The 17,071-nt window shown below is 35.8% G+C and overlaps 1 protein-coding gene across 1 annotated transcript in view; it reads left to right on the top strand.

Annotated features, from left to right (window-relative positions):
• The first annotated feature begins 1,609 nt into the window (after nt 1-1,609).
• The window catches only part of ptprh (protein tyrosine phosphatase receptor type H), a 26,400-nt gene continuing 10,938 nt past the window's right edge, over nt 1,610-17,071 (top strand). Inside the window, exons 1-9 of the mRNA XM_072691407.1 lie at nt 1,610-1,864; nt 7,994-8,084; nt 8,223-8,486; nt 9,125-9,388; nt 10,853-11,116; nt 11,586-11,849; nt 13,362-13,625; nt 15,208-15,471; nt 16,780-17,043. Of these exons, the coding sequence (XP_072547508.1) occupies nt 1,811-1,864; nt 7,994-8,084; nt 8,223-8,486; nt 9,125-9,388; nt 10,853-11,116; nt 11,586-11,849; nt 13,362-13,625; nt 15,208-15,471; nt 16,780-17,043 (1,993 nt within the window). The 5' untranslated portion in view covers nt 1,610-1,810. The remainder of the gene's footprint in view (nt 1,865-7,993; nt 8,085-8,222; nt 8,487-9,124; nt 9,389-10,852; nt 11,117-11,585; nt 11,850-13,361; nt 13,626-15,207; nt 15,472-16,779; nt 17,044-17,071) is intronic.

The raw sequence follows: 17,071 nt of genomic DNA, 5'->3' as shown, positions 1-17,071 counted from the left end.
CAAGCAAAAATGTGAACAGAATCTAAACACAGGGCCAGATTAGAACCTGCATACTCTGTCCACAAGAGCATGCTATATCCACACCACATATTTACACAAACACACTGTGATAAACACTATTTTTACAGCAAAGTACATTCACATAAAAATCACTATATTTATCCTTCACCCTTTCCCTTTCTTGTTGTAAGCTATGTTCACCTTTTTCTTTAGACTGTATATATTTAACAAATCATTTTATTGCTGGACTTTTTTATTGCCTTTATGCCTTTAACACTAAGTAAGCTTATTTGCTATGTAGTCACTCTAGTTGCATTATAATAAGCCATATGATGTAATATAGCTGGGAATTTAAACGGTTAACAAAATCATTTTGTTCTTTAGTTAATCTAGTTCATTCACCACACATTGCATATAAGCAAAAAAACAAAAAGATGAGTGTATTACAATGGCCAGGTCAAAGTCCAGCTCTCACTCTAGTTGAGAATTTTGTAGCACTATTGTAGCTCGTTCATTTAGAAAATCTACGCAACATGGAGCAAACCTGCAAGGAAGAATGGGTTAAAGTCCTGAACTGATATAAACACTTAAAGAAAAGTTTCCATAGTAATGAAAAGAGGTTTTTTAAATGGAATAATTTTTACAAGTTTCTATGTCAAATCATTTTCCACTAATCTAAAGCATTTTAATAGTTATTTTAGTTCCATTGTCTTTTTAAAAGGATGGACCCTTTGCGGCAAATATTGGTTCTGAAAAGTGCTAGTGTGAGAGATTAAATTAACAAAATATGAATTTTAACTTTGAAAATGTACTTTAAGAGACATGTTGATTTCAAATAAAAATCAGCTGTGAATCATTTGTCATTCAGACTGATCTGATGGCTTAAGGGGTGGAATACTTGCCCTGTTTCATGTTTTAGAATATCTATTAATGGTCTGAAATAAACAATGGTCGATATAAAAGCCACAAGTAGATATGGATGCCTTGCTTTTACATGCTGTGCAATGCATATTAAATACTTAAATAGAGTTCATATTTGCACAGGCCACAGACATTTAATGGCTAACTCCCTCTTTTTGTGTTAGTTCACTTACAAACGACATGGTCTGTGGTTTTCAAATTTTAGGAACTGAGCTGCAAAAAGGAAACAGACAGTGAGTTTTAGCTTGTTAATGCAAATACACAGTTAGTACTGCCCAGATGTTGCTGATTATGAGCTGTTATGAAATGATTTCCCTGTTTTGCACTCACTGGTATTTCCTAACAGGTGTATTCACTGAGATTTGAACATATTCAAAAGATGGTATTGGTGCAGAATTTAAGTGTAAATGGCATAATGCAGGAATAAATGAGTCTAAAACAGCTCTCAGATTTATATAATTTTTTTTCACAAAGTGAGCAGAAAGACTTATTGTTATGATTACTATCATCAGAAAAAAACAACAACAATAATAATAATATTAATAATAATAAAAGGGAGCATTAAGATATATGAGACTCACTGAGGGACAATACATGGGTGGAGTTTTAAAACAGGGAAGTATATGAAAGGGAGGGCAAAGGTTGAAGTGCTTGGATATTCCGAGCAGCAGAAAAAAGAGAAGTGCCATTAAAACAGGTTATAATTCTTGTTCTTAGGGAGGAAGACAGAGAGACAGAGTTGAAATCAGAAGCCAATGACAAACTAAGAACCTGTCTAACATTTATGTGCAGTAAAAGTTCTACAACAAGTGAAGCTGTGGAGGACTGGTGTTGAGCTGTCTGTAGAGAACTTCATTAGTCTTTATGGACTGTTTTGCTGGGTTAAATCATGGGACATCTTGTGCTGTCGCTGTTTCTGTGTCACTGTGTGTTTCTCGTGTGGGTAAGTCAGTCTTAATCTATAGTAAGCTATGCTTGAGACACAAAGATCATGATGTCTACAAAATCTTCTGTTCCTATTATTTATTTATTATTTACTTTTGTTCTGTGCTGGTCTGTCCATGTTACAAGAAAGTGTTTCAGGAAAGCATGAAGGAGTAGTGTCCGTTGTTGCTCAAATATTGTTCACCAACATCGGTTTGCTTACTGTCTGTATTTCTATTACAGATAATTTAACAATATCTAAAGTATAAATAAAACCATTTAAGTAATCTGTGTATAATATAAGGCATAACTGTGATAGCTTCACATGGTAACGTACTGTAAGTGCAGAAAATATAAATAATCATAAATTGCCTAAATATGAGGATAAATATTGAGGTGTAGCATACCAATTTTATTTCATGTTCATATGGTTTGTTTTAAAAGAAGGACATGACAACATCTCACATTCCTAATTTCATAGAGCACCACTGGTATGAAAAGGCTTTCACAAAGTAAACTAAATATACAGCTGAGTGCAGCATGACATTGTATATCTAACTAACCAAGAATTGGCTATATCACAGGAAAACAAACATCTTACAGTACTGGAACAATATAGTCAGTACAAAATGACAATATACAGGTAGTAAAAGAAACCGCTAGTAAAAGAAACTGCCTCAAAATGTTTTCTGCTCTCCAATCAATTTTAGTTAAATGGTATGTTACCCGTTCAAATTACCCAACTAAATTCAGGCTTGAAAGGAATTCTGTGGCTGAAAGGGTTAAAAGGAGGAAGAAGAGAAGGAATAAAACCCCACCTGGCCTCTTTTGAAGGGCAATAATAAAACAGCCATAGGCAGTTAACCATTAAACTGAATTACTAATTTTCTAAAGTTGTATAAGACTACATGCAACAGGCTGACTGGTTATGAAGTGTCAAATATGTGAATGAAAAAATATATGGAAATCTGGACAATTGTGGTTTTGATTTGAATAAAATTAAAAAATAAAGTTTTATTATTAGAAAACACAGCCAAAACTTTCCATGGATTCTTTAAAATGAAGAATGTGATGTATCATGGACATGATATCACAGAACCTTTATTCCTCTCTCTGCTTATCTCCTCAAGTCTACTTTAGTTTGTGTTCATGCTGCATTGCAGTCATTGTTTCTTTACAATGTCTGGCATATTGTAGTTTCACATTTTAGTGTTCTTGTTTTTGTCTCAGCTTTGGGTATTAGGTTGGAATTTAGATTAGATTTAGCTTAGCATTGTGAAAACAATGGTATAATGATATTTGGTGGTCATGGCAATGCTTAAATTATAGATGATCCATCTACCTAAATCCAACAACACATTTCAGTCATGTGTAATGCTACTATTATCCCTCGTAAATTCAAACATAATTTTAAAATGTATTCATTGATATATGCTATAGTCCCCAGAGTTAAAATAGGAAAAAAACTGGCTTAATTTAAAAGTTGATAACAATTAGGCAATAAACGCTAGTTTAAAAAAAAGAGTAAAAAAATGTTTAAACAAAGGGGGAGTGGAATCTTGAAGCAGTTCAGAGGAATGTGTTATAGCTTTGTTCTATATTATGTTACCTGGTTAGGTAGCTAGCTATGCATCTTACTAATGCTAACATTGGCTAGGTACCTATGTTATCTTTCTGAAAAACTGTCTGAAAGAATAAAAGTCACTCACTTGCAGCCCTGCCCAGAAACCTGATCATTAACCCGGCTTTATTTTGTTGTGTACCATATTTGCTAAGATGTAGGTGCTGAAAGGCTTTAGCTAGTGAACAGTTGAAGAACACACAAATTGGGTGAACTGACACTTGACTCAACCAGATTAAAAAACCTCAGACTCAACTTTGTCTTGAACACAAATGACTTGGACTTTGATTTATCCTTGAGACTTATGACTTATTATTACTTGAAACAAGGTGAAAGCAATGTGGACAGACATCTGGATATTCATTGTACTCTACATAATAAATGGAAGGGTCCAAGGTCCTAAGAATTAACCCTTAGATTCCCATGAAAGGCTCAAAATGTACATTTCCAGCTGTCCCTTAAAAATAACATTTAAGTGTTATATGTATTCAATTATCAGTTAACTAGATGCTGAAATACCAATTCAAGACAAATTGTAGCCATAGTGTTTTATTCTAGTTTTTTGTGTAACTAAACAGCAGCAACACACCACAGAACAGTTGAACAGTTCAACCCTATATGCAAACAATGAATGTAAACCCTAGAATGTGAATTGTGATGTGATGTATAAAACAGCAAAATCTAGTAAACCTGTCCACAATATGTGTCCAATGTACCTATAGCAAACAGCTAACATAATACACATATGAGCCAAAACATTAATATCAATCATGAGGATTGCCGCAGCAGAGTAATATTACACAAATGTATCTTGGATTACACTGATCTGTGTAGTTCTCTCAAGTGTTTTCTAAAGGTTACATAGTGCAGTGAACAGTGCCCTGAGTCCAGAGTAGCAATGATAAATTAGCTATCCTCCCTCTTAGTCAGTAGAGCATCAAGATAATTCTGAAGGTGTTATTTTAAGGTCAAAATACTACATAATATTGGTTTAAGCTACTGATACTCTGGTCTGATTTCAAAACGAAAAGTCAAGTTCTCTTCCAGGACATCGCACATTGTCCTCGGCCAAATTCACCATGACTTCATGGGTTGAAATAAGATGTTAAAAGCCAGAATATCAGTGAAGTAATTGTGGCCAGATGGTATGTGGGCTTTGGTGGAATTACCATATGTACCCTAATATTGCACAACATGTATTCCCATGTGACTGCATGCACCGAACCGTGACCCCCACACTATGACTGCTAGGTTTAAATACACATTACAACCCTAGTTTTGTGGTCTATGATAAAATGAAAATGGTGGAAATTGCTCACTGTCTTTAGAAACATTCAACAGTTATACAAGTTGTGCTATGATTTGCACATTATGGCACATTAAGGCCCCTTAAAGAACAGCAAGCATGTCATTGTATAAGCTGTCTGGAACTTTTTACTTCTTCTTGCTCATATTGAAAGTTGCTTGCTTCCACTTTCCATCATCTCACATGTAGGACCATAGGTAAAGATAACTGAAGCTACTGCAGTCAATGACAATGATTTTATGCAAGCAATGTTTATTAAATATGTAAAATATGTATTGATATTGCACTTAAAATCCAATTTTTATGTTTGTGGTTCTATACATTCCTTTAAAGTCATATAACATATGGAAATAATTTCTGTTCCAACAAACAACCATATTTAATTTTATGTTAAAATTATGATGGCTAGACATCTGGACCACAGGACACCTTAAGAGGTCTTATGGAGTCCATGCATCAAATGCTATTCTCATCTATTGTGGTGGCACAAGAGGGGTCTAATATTAATGTAGTGGCTGATCAGTGACAGACAGTTTTACTAAACACTTTATTTCAGGAGATATTTTACATGGTGTTATACATGGCTTTTTATAATCAAATTCCAAACAGTGTATTAAACAAATGAGTTTATTTGTGGCATCTCGATGTTCTGGAAAGGCAAACAGACATGAACAATAAGTACCTTTCATCTGTATATGCATAATAGAATAAACAAAGCAGGCTACAATGGAAATGTTGCAAATGACTCTGCACCAACAGCAAAATTCATAATTTAATAGTGCAGAGGGACGGTTTAGTGTGTATCTGTGTAGGAAGCGGTAAAACATTTGAGTTAAGTACATTCTAAACATGGAGAACAGTATTATTATTACTCTAATAAAGTGATTGAATCTCATAAACTACTTTGACCAACAGAGCCCTATCCCAACCAGTTAGTTCAAGATCACAGCTAAGCATTTAACTAATACTTCTTTATTCCATTAATTTGTCATTTGAAATATATTTAGTTTACTAAAATGGCATATAATGGCATATAACAGACCACTTAATTGATGATAAAAAATATTTTTATATCCAAACACATGTGGCTTTCAACAAGCCTATGTAAACAGCCAATGTCTAGATCCAGCACCTTTTATTAATAAGAATGAATGGACAAAGTTGCAGGTTCAAATCCAGTCTTCGGCATTTATTATTTTAAGGTCTATACATGTAGTACCCATAACACAATATCCACTGCAAATTCATAGGGTGGTTTCTAAAAAGCTATTACATAATGTTAATATTTTTGCTCTTTTATATAATCACAGCCTTTTACTGCATTTCAAGCTATATTTGATTAATTAATAAATCCTAAAATGTACTATTATTTGCTATGGCAGTAATAAAAGTGTTCAGATTAGATATATGCCATAATAGAGATTAAGCCTAACTGTACTTATATAAACTTACTAAAGGTTGGCTCTCACATGCTGGTAGAACCTTTTTTGTATCTTCTCTATACTCCTCTATTGTTTTCTCCTGTTTTTTACTCTCTCTCTATATATATTTATTTTGTTTTTCATATATTTGTTTAGTTTGTCTTTTGGGCTAAATGTGGGCTATTAATAAAGGCAAACTGCAAAATCCATTTTGTCAGCACAGTAAAATGCTGAAGAACTCAAAAACAAAAGCAGTGTGCCAAATGTGCAGTTTAAAACTGGTTGACCTCTGCAGCTCAAGCAGCATTTATTATGTTGTATATCAAGCAACTTAAATGTAACTCGAATAACTCAAAGTAGTAAGCTATATACAGCTGGTAGGATATTTTGATTGCCTAAAAGCACCATATCAGAAAATGCTCCTAACAGAAGCAAAGGCAGGATATTTGGATACCCTAAATCATTGTATTAGGGGGGGTAAGATAAGGTAATTCAGGTAAAAAGAAATTATAGTTGGTTTTTTTTTGTAATTCTGTTTGTTGTATTTACACTTTTGTAACACGACATGAACAAAGTTCAGTGCCATTTTTGGAGGTTTTCTGTGATTAAGGCTGCCAATTTGGATTACTGTGTTTTCATTCACTTCACTTTAAAGGTAAACTGGTATGTTCATATTGATGATCTGTCTTCTAAAGTAGCTAACTGTATTATTATATATCCCTGTGTATGCAAGTAAACAGTCTCCCAGGCAGAGTGGCAGAAACAGGCGAATGTGTTTTTAAGACTGTAAAATATCATTCAGCATTCACTTTTTGCTTTGCTTTTGGACTATGTCAGATGTTGGTTTGTTTCATGTAATGGTAAGCTAATGTTATTATGAATTATTTTAATTGAACAATGTTTTAACTTTACTTTAGCACTGTATTACCATCATTGCAGCCTGAGGTTGTAATATATAATTTTTTTTTTTTTGCTTTCGTGGGAGGAAAAATGAAGGCTGCTATGCAAAGCTAATTTTTTTTTTTTTTTATTACAGACAGATTTCCTTTGCTGTTTCCATAACATTGCAGACCTTCAGTCAAAATGTGAACACATTCTGAACCCATGAAATGTAGTATGAGGTTGGAGGCAACGATAGCATTTTTTTTTGCAGTCAGGTTGTATTGATCAATACTGGTAATAGATGACAGTTAATCCAAAGAACAGTCCCTGGCATCCTTGCTGAGTTTGTCTCAGTATGACATCAATTCACCTTGCTTCTGCTTCCCCAGTTTGATGACATTCAATGCTACCAAAGATTACAAAAGTAATGCAAGTTCCTTGCTTTCCTGCACTGCTCACTTGGCACATCATTGGTGTTTCAGTAAACACACGTGACTGTCAAAGTAAATTAAAATGTGTGCTGCGCTGCTGTTATCGCACCCTGTATGACATGGATTCATCATGTCGTAGTCTGCCTTATTATTTCTATTGTTATTTTAAGAATCCATATAAATTTGAAAAACCTGAAATAAAAAAAGCATAAATGCAGAAGCATAAAACAGAGTTTTTTTAGAACAAATATTTAAAACTTCTAAAGTTAATGGGTTATAAACTCAATGTCAAATTCAATGACACACTCCTTTGTTACACCTCCATCTGTACCAGCAGGTGTGTTCAGTTCTGACCAACAAATTACACTGTTTACCAAATAGGTCATGCACTTAGGCTCTTTTTCAGTACGACTGGATCAGGGACTGAAGTGCATGATGATTTATGATGATTTAACATTCATAAGTTACATCATTATTGTTTTCACAGGGACAATCAGTTTCAACTCCAACATCTTTGCCAAAATCTATGGTGACATCTAGCTCTACCATCACAACAGGAGCACCGACAACTCGACCACGTAAGATGTTATTAATTAGTTAGGAATTAGTTTGAACTGGGTTTCTAGTTCTCTGTCTTTCTCTCTATGTACAAAACAACACCATTTACAATGACATCTCTCTCTCCTACTCTCTCTCTTTCTCTTTCTCTCTCACAGCTCCATCCAGTGTTAACAGTGTATCTGTAAAGAGTCGCACTGAGACTAATTTAACATTACAATGGAACAAAGTGAACAACAGCAGCAGTTACAGTTACAGACTGAACTACAATGGAATAAACAACACCATCAATGGATCAGTGGGAGGATCTGTAGTGACACACACAGTCTCATCTCTTTCTCCTGGAACTAAATACACCTTCACTCTGTACACTGTATTTGAAGGAGTGGAGAGCAGTGGATACACCTTTACCAGTGTCACCAGTAAGTACAGACACAGTATTCTATGGAGCATTTTATATATTAATACAATTTTTATTTTTTTATGTAAAATTAGTTTCAATATGAAGACAGCTATCATTGGTGGGTAAAGTTGGGTGAAGCTGAATGCGAACAAAGTGGGTAAAGCTGAACATGTATGCTTGATCCTCAGTATCCTAATGTAGTTATGACTTACTGATCAAATCCTATTGTTTAGTTCATCTTTAGGAAGTCAGGGGTTAGATGTTTAACGCTGTGTAGATGTGATGTCAGTTCTGAGGTAAATTATATTAGGGTAATACAAAGCTAAAGTTTGACTTACGTTTTAAAACTTCATAGAAATGAAAGGGAATTGTAAACCAAACCTGAAAGTCTAAACATTAATTATCTATTTTTTTTTAAATTAGTGTTAGATTTTAGGGTTTCTAAATGTTTCTAATGTGATAAAGGATAATGACATTTCCAAAACTGTCATACTTTACCTTTCTGACATGTTAAGATTTAATAACTTATTTCAAATGAATGTCATGTTGTTATTATAACAGTCAGCACTGTTCTGTAAATGAGCTCTCATTTAAAATTTTAATCATTATTTTTACATTCATTCCCCCCTTCAACTGCTCTTTCTCTCTCTCTCTCAGCTCCATCCAGTGTTGACAGTGTATCTGTAAAGAGTCGCACTGAAACTAATTTAACATTAGAGTGGAACAAAGTGAACAACAGCAGCAGCTACAGTTACAGACTGAACTACAATGGAATAAACAACACCATCAATGGATCAGAGGGAGGTTCTGTAGTGACACACACAGTCTCATCTCTTTCTTCTGGAACTAAATACACCTTCACTCTGTACACTGTATTTGAAGGAGTGGAGAGCAGTGGATACACCTTTACCAGTGTCACCAGTAAGTAAATTCACTATTAGTGATCTGTAATAAGTTACAATTCTGACTGACTTTGTTAAAGTGGGACAGCAAATGAAGCTGTATTTTCCTTCCAAAACGTGATTTGACTTTAAACTTTGTCCATATACTGTATATATAATATCATTTAGTTCTTAGTACATTTGATAGTCGCACACCGCCCATAAAAAATAATTAAGCCTCTTTTATTGCTTTTATTAATGGAAACATGCTCAATATAATTTGCCTTTTTTTCCTTACAGGAATTTACAAAAATCCTCTTTAATGTCAGCGTGAAAACAGATTTCTACAAAGTGATGTCAATTAAATGCAAATATCTAATGTAAAATAAGTGATTGCAAAAACATTCACCCCCTTTAAAGTGACTGACCTAACTTGACAGAGGTCCAGGCAATTAGTGCTAGTAGTCTCACAGTTAGTGAAATGGAGATCATCTGAGTGCAGTGAATGTGTGTCCTGTGACTGTAGTATAAAGACCCCTGTCTGGAAGGTCCAGTGACTGTTTTTTCAGTATTCCTGGCTACAAAAATACACAATCTGTGTTGTAGAAATCTATTTTCACTTTGACATTAAAGAGTGTTTTTGTAAATCCTTTTAAAACGTACAAATTACATTGAGCATGATTTCATTTACAAAAACAAAAAAGGGGGAAACATTTAGAGGGATAAATAATTTTAGAGGCCTTCTAAATTGATACAGTCATTTTATCAGTTTGAGAGACTAATTTTCTTTTAATTAGGCCTAATTAATGGTTTTATTTCATGTGTTTTGGTTAAACGCATTCTATAAAATGACATTTTAAGTTTGTTCTTAGTTATGTGTTATGATTCTCTTTTAGATGTTTATATTAACAATCTAAAGCTGTTTAAGCAAACATCTATGAGCAAAGCTAAAAAAAAATTAGCTCATTTATGAGATCACTACAACACCTGTGTTCATTCTTGTTATTGAGGTTATATTAATGACGCTGTGTGTTATTGTATGTTTTAGTTTAGAATCTATAAGAATAAAAGAAAAACAAAGCAGATTAAATCATTTCAGTCCCAGGTTATTTGAAGTAAAAGTTAGGTATCCCACTTTATCAATGGTGTCTAAAAGATTAAAGGTTTATTCAGTTGAGGGCTAAAGGAGCATCATAATCTGTGATAAGTTCATTTTTTTTATTGTGTAAAAAACTGAAATCTAGAAACTGATTTTTTTTTTAATATAGTATGCTGTTATGTATGATGTTATGATCATCGTTAAAATAAAAAATAAGACATTTCCAAATCTTTCCCATCGTTATCCTACAGTCATTTTTAGATCAGTTTTTTTTAATTGAATGGATGGGATGGGAAAGTAAGAAATTTAATGTTATCATCACATTCAGAACAGCTCTGTAATTGAGCTCTTATTTATATATTTTTAATTCAATGCCCCTTCCACTGCTCTCTCTCTCTCTTGCAGTTCCATCCAGTGTTGACAGTGTATCTGTAAAGAGTCAAACTGAGACTGAGTTAACATTAGAGTGGAACAAAGTGAACAACAGCAGCAGTTACAGTTACAGACTGAACTACAATGGAAGAAACAACACCATCAATGGATCAGAGGGAGGTTCTGTAGTGACACACACAGTCTCAGCACTTTCTTCTGGAACTAAATACACCTTCACTCTGTACACTGTATTAGAAGGAGTGGAGAGCAGTGGATATACCTTTACCAGTGTCACCAGTAAGTGAAGACACAGTATTCTAGTGGGCAGTTTATAAATAAGGATTTTAAGTTTAAAAGTAAGGTTTGTTTGAGTTTGATAAAAGGTATGCTAAAACTTGCTAAATGCTAAAACTAAAACTAAAAAAAGAATTAACAGCCTTTAAAAACACAGCAGTGTTTCCATAAATTGAACAAATAAGTGAATGAAAATGTGATTTATTTGTTATAGCATTCAGCAATATTGTAATTTTTAAAAATAGGGTTAGATTTTGTGATTTCTAAACATTTCTAATGTGATAAAAATAATGACATTTTCAAAACATTCACACTTCACCTTACAGATATTTAATACCTTAATTTGCATGAATGTCATGTTGTTATTATAGCCTTCAGCACTGTTCTGTAAATGAGCTCTCATTTAAAATTGTAATCATTATTTTTACATTCATTCCCCCCTTCAACTGCTCTCTCTCTCTCTCTCTCTCAGCTCCATCCAGTGTTAACAGTGTATCTGTAAAGAGTCGCACTGAAACTAATTTAACATTAGAGTGGAACAAAGTGAACAACAGCAGCAGTTACAGTTACAGACTGAACTACAATGGAATAAACAACACCATCAATGGATCAGTGGGAGGTTCTGTAGTGACACATACAGTCTCATCTCTTTCTCCTGGAACTAAATACACCTTCACTCTGTACACTGTATTTGAAGGAGTGGAGAGCAGTGGATACAACTTTACCAGTGTCACTAGTAAGTACAGACACTGTATCCCTGTAGGTTTTAATGAATTTAGTTAAAATATAAAACTTAAATTAAGAAAAACAGAAGTTTGCTAAAAATGTAAATGCATATGAAATAACATTACTTTCTGAGGTAAATAAAGTTAAAATGTGCTACCATAGCATTCTGCACTGTTCTGTATTTGAGTTGTTACTTAAGTATACTAAAAAATAAAAATGTATATAGTGTTCTGGGGTAAGTGATGTTAAGGGTATAGAACATTAAAGCTTGATTTTTTATAGACCTGAGAGTCTAAAAATAATAATTTATCTTGTAAAATATTTTTGTTAGGGGAAGATTTTTGGATATTCCAACTTTACCAGGAGCAAATTGTTAGTGCTATTGTTAAAGTGGGATTATCAAATCAAGGGGAATTACGCATCTCACTCACTTGATCAAATTTGTGTAAATAAAGTCCTTTAAACAGTTCTTAAATAATTCTTTATTAAAGTAAACTTTATTAAGACATTTCAGTAGCTATAATGATAACCAGATAGTCTTAGATAGATACTAAATGATATTTTCTATCAATTTGAGAGACATAGGCCGATGTTTTATAATTAGACATAATTGCTGTTTTAATGAATATGTATTTGATAATGATATTTAAAATGTTTATAAGATGACATTTCACATTTTTCAGCTAGATTTTTTTGGTTAATATAATGTTACATGGACGCTCTGAATGTTACCTTTTTTTCTTCTTAGAACGTTCAATCTGTCAAGTTGTCCAGACGTTCCAAAAATATTTGTATTTTTAAAAAATGTTTATTCATTTATTCTCACAATTGATTTTGTCAGCTTAAAGCAAATAATTGGGTGTCTCACTTTATTACCTCATGGGGCAGCGGTGGTTCAGCGGTCCGAGGACCAGGCTATTGATGACGGAATTGTGGGTTTGATAGATGGGCTTGGCAAGCTGCCACTGTTGGGACCTTGATCAAGGCCTTTAACCCTCTCTGCTCCCTTGGCACCACAGTGATAGATGCACTAATGTGTATGTGTGTGTTTACTGCACGGATGGGTTACAGGCGGAGGCCAAATTCCATCTGTGTCCAACACAAGTGGTGAATATGGTAGTCCTCGATATTCTCTAAAAAGATTGGAGCTTTGGTCAGTAGACATTTTAAGAGCTGTGATTTTATCAGTGTTCTGTGTTTTTCTTTTTGTTTATTGTGTGAAAGACACCTAAAGCTTTTAAAAATAGTATGCTGTTATACATGAAATTACAATCATAGTAAAAAGTGACCAAGGATATGAAGTTTCTGAACGTTATCAATATTTACCCTACAGCTTTGTTTTGATCAATTTCATAAATGATGATTGTGAAAGTACGACATTTAGTGGGTTATTATCATATTCAGCACTGTTCTGTAATTAAACTCTTTTTTCAAATTTGCATCACAGATGATTCATATATTTTTTTTAATTCAACCCCATCTGCCACTACCCCCCCCACCCCACCCCCCACCCACCCCCCAGCTCCATCCAGTGTTGACAGTATATCTGTGAAGAGTCGCACTGAGACTGAGTTAACATTAGAGTGGAACAAAGTGAACAACAGCAGCAGTTACAGTTACAGACTGAACTACAATGGAGGAAACAACACCATCAATGGATCAGAGGGAGGTTCTGTAGTGATACTCACAGTCTCATCTCTTTCTCCTGGAACTAAATACACCTTCACTCTATACACTGTATTTGAAGGAGTGGAGAGCAGTGGATACACCTTTACCAGTGTCACCAGTAAGTGCAACTACTGTATCCTTGTGGGTCTTAAATAATTAATCTTTATCAAAGCAAACCTTTTAAACACATTTCCTCATTGATGTTATGTGCCATGATAAATTACACAATGTGTTACTGTATGTTTCAGTGCTCAGTGAATCTTTATAAAAAACATTCTGTCACTGGTACCAGGGGTGCTATATACGGGAGGGGAAATGGGTTTGTGTTTGGGCAATTCAAATAGCCTGTGACTGACAGGGGCCCTAAAAATTTAATAATTAAATGAGGGATGTGGGGCCCAGTGTATTATACACTGCTCAAAAAAATAAAGGGAACACGAAAATAATACATCCTAGATCTGAATGAATGAAATATTCTCATTGAATACTTTGTTCTGTACAAAGTTAAATGTGCTGACAACAAAATCACACAAAAATCATCAATGGAAATCAAATTTATTAACCAATGGAGGCCTGGCTTTGGAGTCACACACAAAATTAAAGTGGAAAAACACACTACAGGCTGATCCAACTTTGATGTAATGTCCTTAAAACAAGTCAAAATGAGGCTCAGTATTGTGTGTGGCCTCCACGTGCCTGTATGACCTCCCTACAACACCTGGGCATGCTCCTGATGAGGATCTCCTCCCAGACCTGGACTAAAGCCAACTCCGCCAACTCCTGGACAGTCTGTGGTGCAACGTGACGTCGGTGGATGGAACGAGACATGATGTCCCAGATGTGCTCAATCGGATTCAGGTCTAGGGAACGGGTGGGCCAGTCCATAGCTTCAATGGCCTTCATCTTGCAGGACCTGCTGACACACTCCAGCCACATGAGGTTTGGCATTGTCCCGCATTAGGAGGAGCCCAGGGCCAACGGCACCAGCACATGGTCTCACAAGGAGTCGGTTTCTAACCGTTTGTGCAGACACATGCACATTTGTGGCCTGCTGGAGGTCATTTTGCAGGGCTCTGGCAGTGCTTCTCCTGTTCCTCCGGAGGTAGCAGTCCTGCTGCTACCTCCGGCCTACGGCCTTCTCCACATCTCCTGGTGTGCTGACAGACACGGCAATCCTTCTTGCCACAACTAGCATTGATGTGCCATCCTGAACATTCAAAAGTAATCAAAACATCAGCGAGAAAGCATAGGTACTGAGAAGTGGTCTGTGGTCCCCACCTGCAGAACCACTCCTGTATTGAGTGTGTCTTGCTAATTGCCAATCATTTCCACCTGTTGTCTATTCCATTTGCACAACAGCTGTTGCTTCCTAAGTGGACAGTTTGATTTCACAGAAGTTTGATTTACTTGGAGTTATATTGTGTTGTTTATGTGTTCCCTTTATTTTTTTTTAGCAGTGTATTTCATGGCTGCACCCCTGACTGGCTCTGTTTGCTTAAGGCAAAAATTGGGCACTAATATTATATATTTATTTATTTATTTATTATTGAGCGCCATAAAATATGTTTTGTCAAAATTGTATAAAAAAATATGTTTAGATTTATTTCATGCACTTCAGCACTGTTCTGCAATTAAGCTCTTATTTAAAATTTAATTCCATCCCCTCTACCACTGCCCTCTATTCCCTCTCTCTCTTTCAGCTCCATCCAGTGTTGACAGTGTATCTGTAAAGAATCGCACTGAGACTAATTTAATATTAGAGTGGAACAAAGTGAACAACAGCAGCAGCTACAGTTACAGACTGAACTACAATGATAGAAACAACACCATTAATGGATCAGTGGGAGGATCTGTAGTGACACTCACAGTCTCATCTCTTTCTCCCGGAACTAAATACACCTTCACTCTGTACACTGTATTTGAAGGAGTGGAGAGCAGTGGATACACCTTTACCAGTGTCACCAGTAAGTACAGACACGGCATTCTAGTAGGCATAAATCAGAGAGTCCCAAACTTACATTTGGGGTTGGAAGTTTATATATACTGATTAAAGACATGAATATCATGGCAATATTGAACTTTTATCATATCAAAGCTTGTGGAAATAATAAAGCAGGCTACCATTAAGCTTTTGGAATAGTTTTCCCAAAGTCCTGACCTGAACCATATCAAAAATACACTATGGGTCCAAATGTTTGTGGACACTCCTACTGTAGAGTCCAGGAATACGTATAGCAGCTGGTGTTCAGGTAAGAGAACAATACACAGCTTATGTACAAAGTGGTGCCTCCAGTGAACATGCAAAGTGCAAACGCAGCCTTCTGGGCATCCTTGTGCTGACTGTGACTGTGGTCTGCTTCTGCTGTGAGGAAGTCAACGATCCAGTTACAGAGAGTGTCACTTATTCCAAGAGTCCTGAGTTTTGAAACTAGTCTGGATGGGATAATGGTGTTAGGTGCAGAGCTGAAGTCAACAAACAGCATTCTGATGTAGGTGTTTATTCTCTCTAGGTGGTTGAGTGCAGTGTGCATTGCCAGTGAGACCGCATCATCAGATGTGTTAGCATGGTAGGCAAACTGATAAAGGATCAAGAGAGCTAGGAAAACTGCTCTTTATATAAGAGCAGGATCAGCCTCTCAAAGCACTTCATCACAATGGATGTAAGAGCTTTAGAGCTTAAGAGCTTTAGCATTCAGGCAAGAGATGGTAGGTTTCCTAAAGCAGGCAGGAATGGTAGATTATGCCAAGGAGATGCTGAAGATGTCCGTGAACGTGGCAGCCAGCTGATTGGCACAGGCTTTTAGGAATCCACCTAGGATTCCATCAGGGCCAGACGCTTTCCAAGTTGAGACCTGCATCAAGGCTCTCCTCACTCTATCTGTAGTCAGTATGAGTGGCTCATCCATGGAGTAGGGCAGGGCAGTGGTGGTAAGCAGGCCCCTGAGTAGTGAACACAAAGCGGGATGGATAGAGTTCAGTTCAGCAGTCTGTGGACGTTGAGTTGCAGACTTTCCTCTTATGGTGAGTGACTGCTTGGATTCCTTGCCACATATGTCAGGGGTCTGTGTGCTTCAATTTGTGTCCTGTACTTATGTTTAGTGTCTCTAATGCCAGCCTTGAGGTTGTGTCTGCCAGCTTAACTGACTGCAGACTTCACTGAATTAATTAAAGTATATTTTGTTACACTATCACTGTTCTGTAAATGAGTAATTATCACAATGGACTCATCATTTTTCCATTCATTTTACTCTCTCTCTCTTTCTCTTTCTCAGTTCCATCCAGTGTTAACAGTGTATCTGTAAAGAGTCGCACTGAGACTGAGTTAACATTAGAGTGGGACAAAGTGAACAACAGCAGCAGCTACATTTACAGACTGAACTTCAATGGAAGAAACAACACCATCAATGGATCAGAGGGAGGTTCTGTAGTGACACTCACAGTCTCATCTCTTTCTCCTGGAACTAAATACACCTTCACTCTGTACACTGTATTTGAAGGAGTGGAGAGCAGTGGATACACCTTTACCAGTGTCACCAGTAAGTACAGACACAGCATTCTAGTAGG

Source organism: Salminus brasiliensis, chromosome 1 (genome assembly GCF_030463535.1).
Source record: "Salminus brasiliensis chromosome 1, fSalBra1.hap2, whole genome shotgun sequence".
NCBI classification, from domain to species: Eukaryota; Metazoa; Chordata; class Actinopteri; order Characiformes; family Bryconidae; genus Salminus; species Salminus brasiliensis.
Note: the sequence above shows the minus strand (reverse complement) of the source record. Positions and strands in the feature narration are given on the sequence as shown.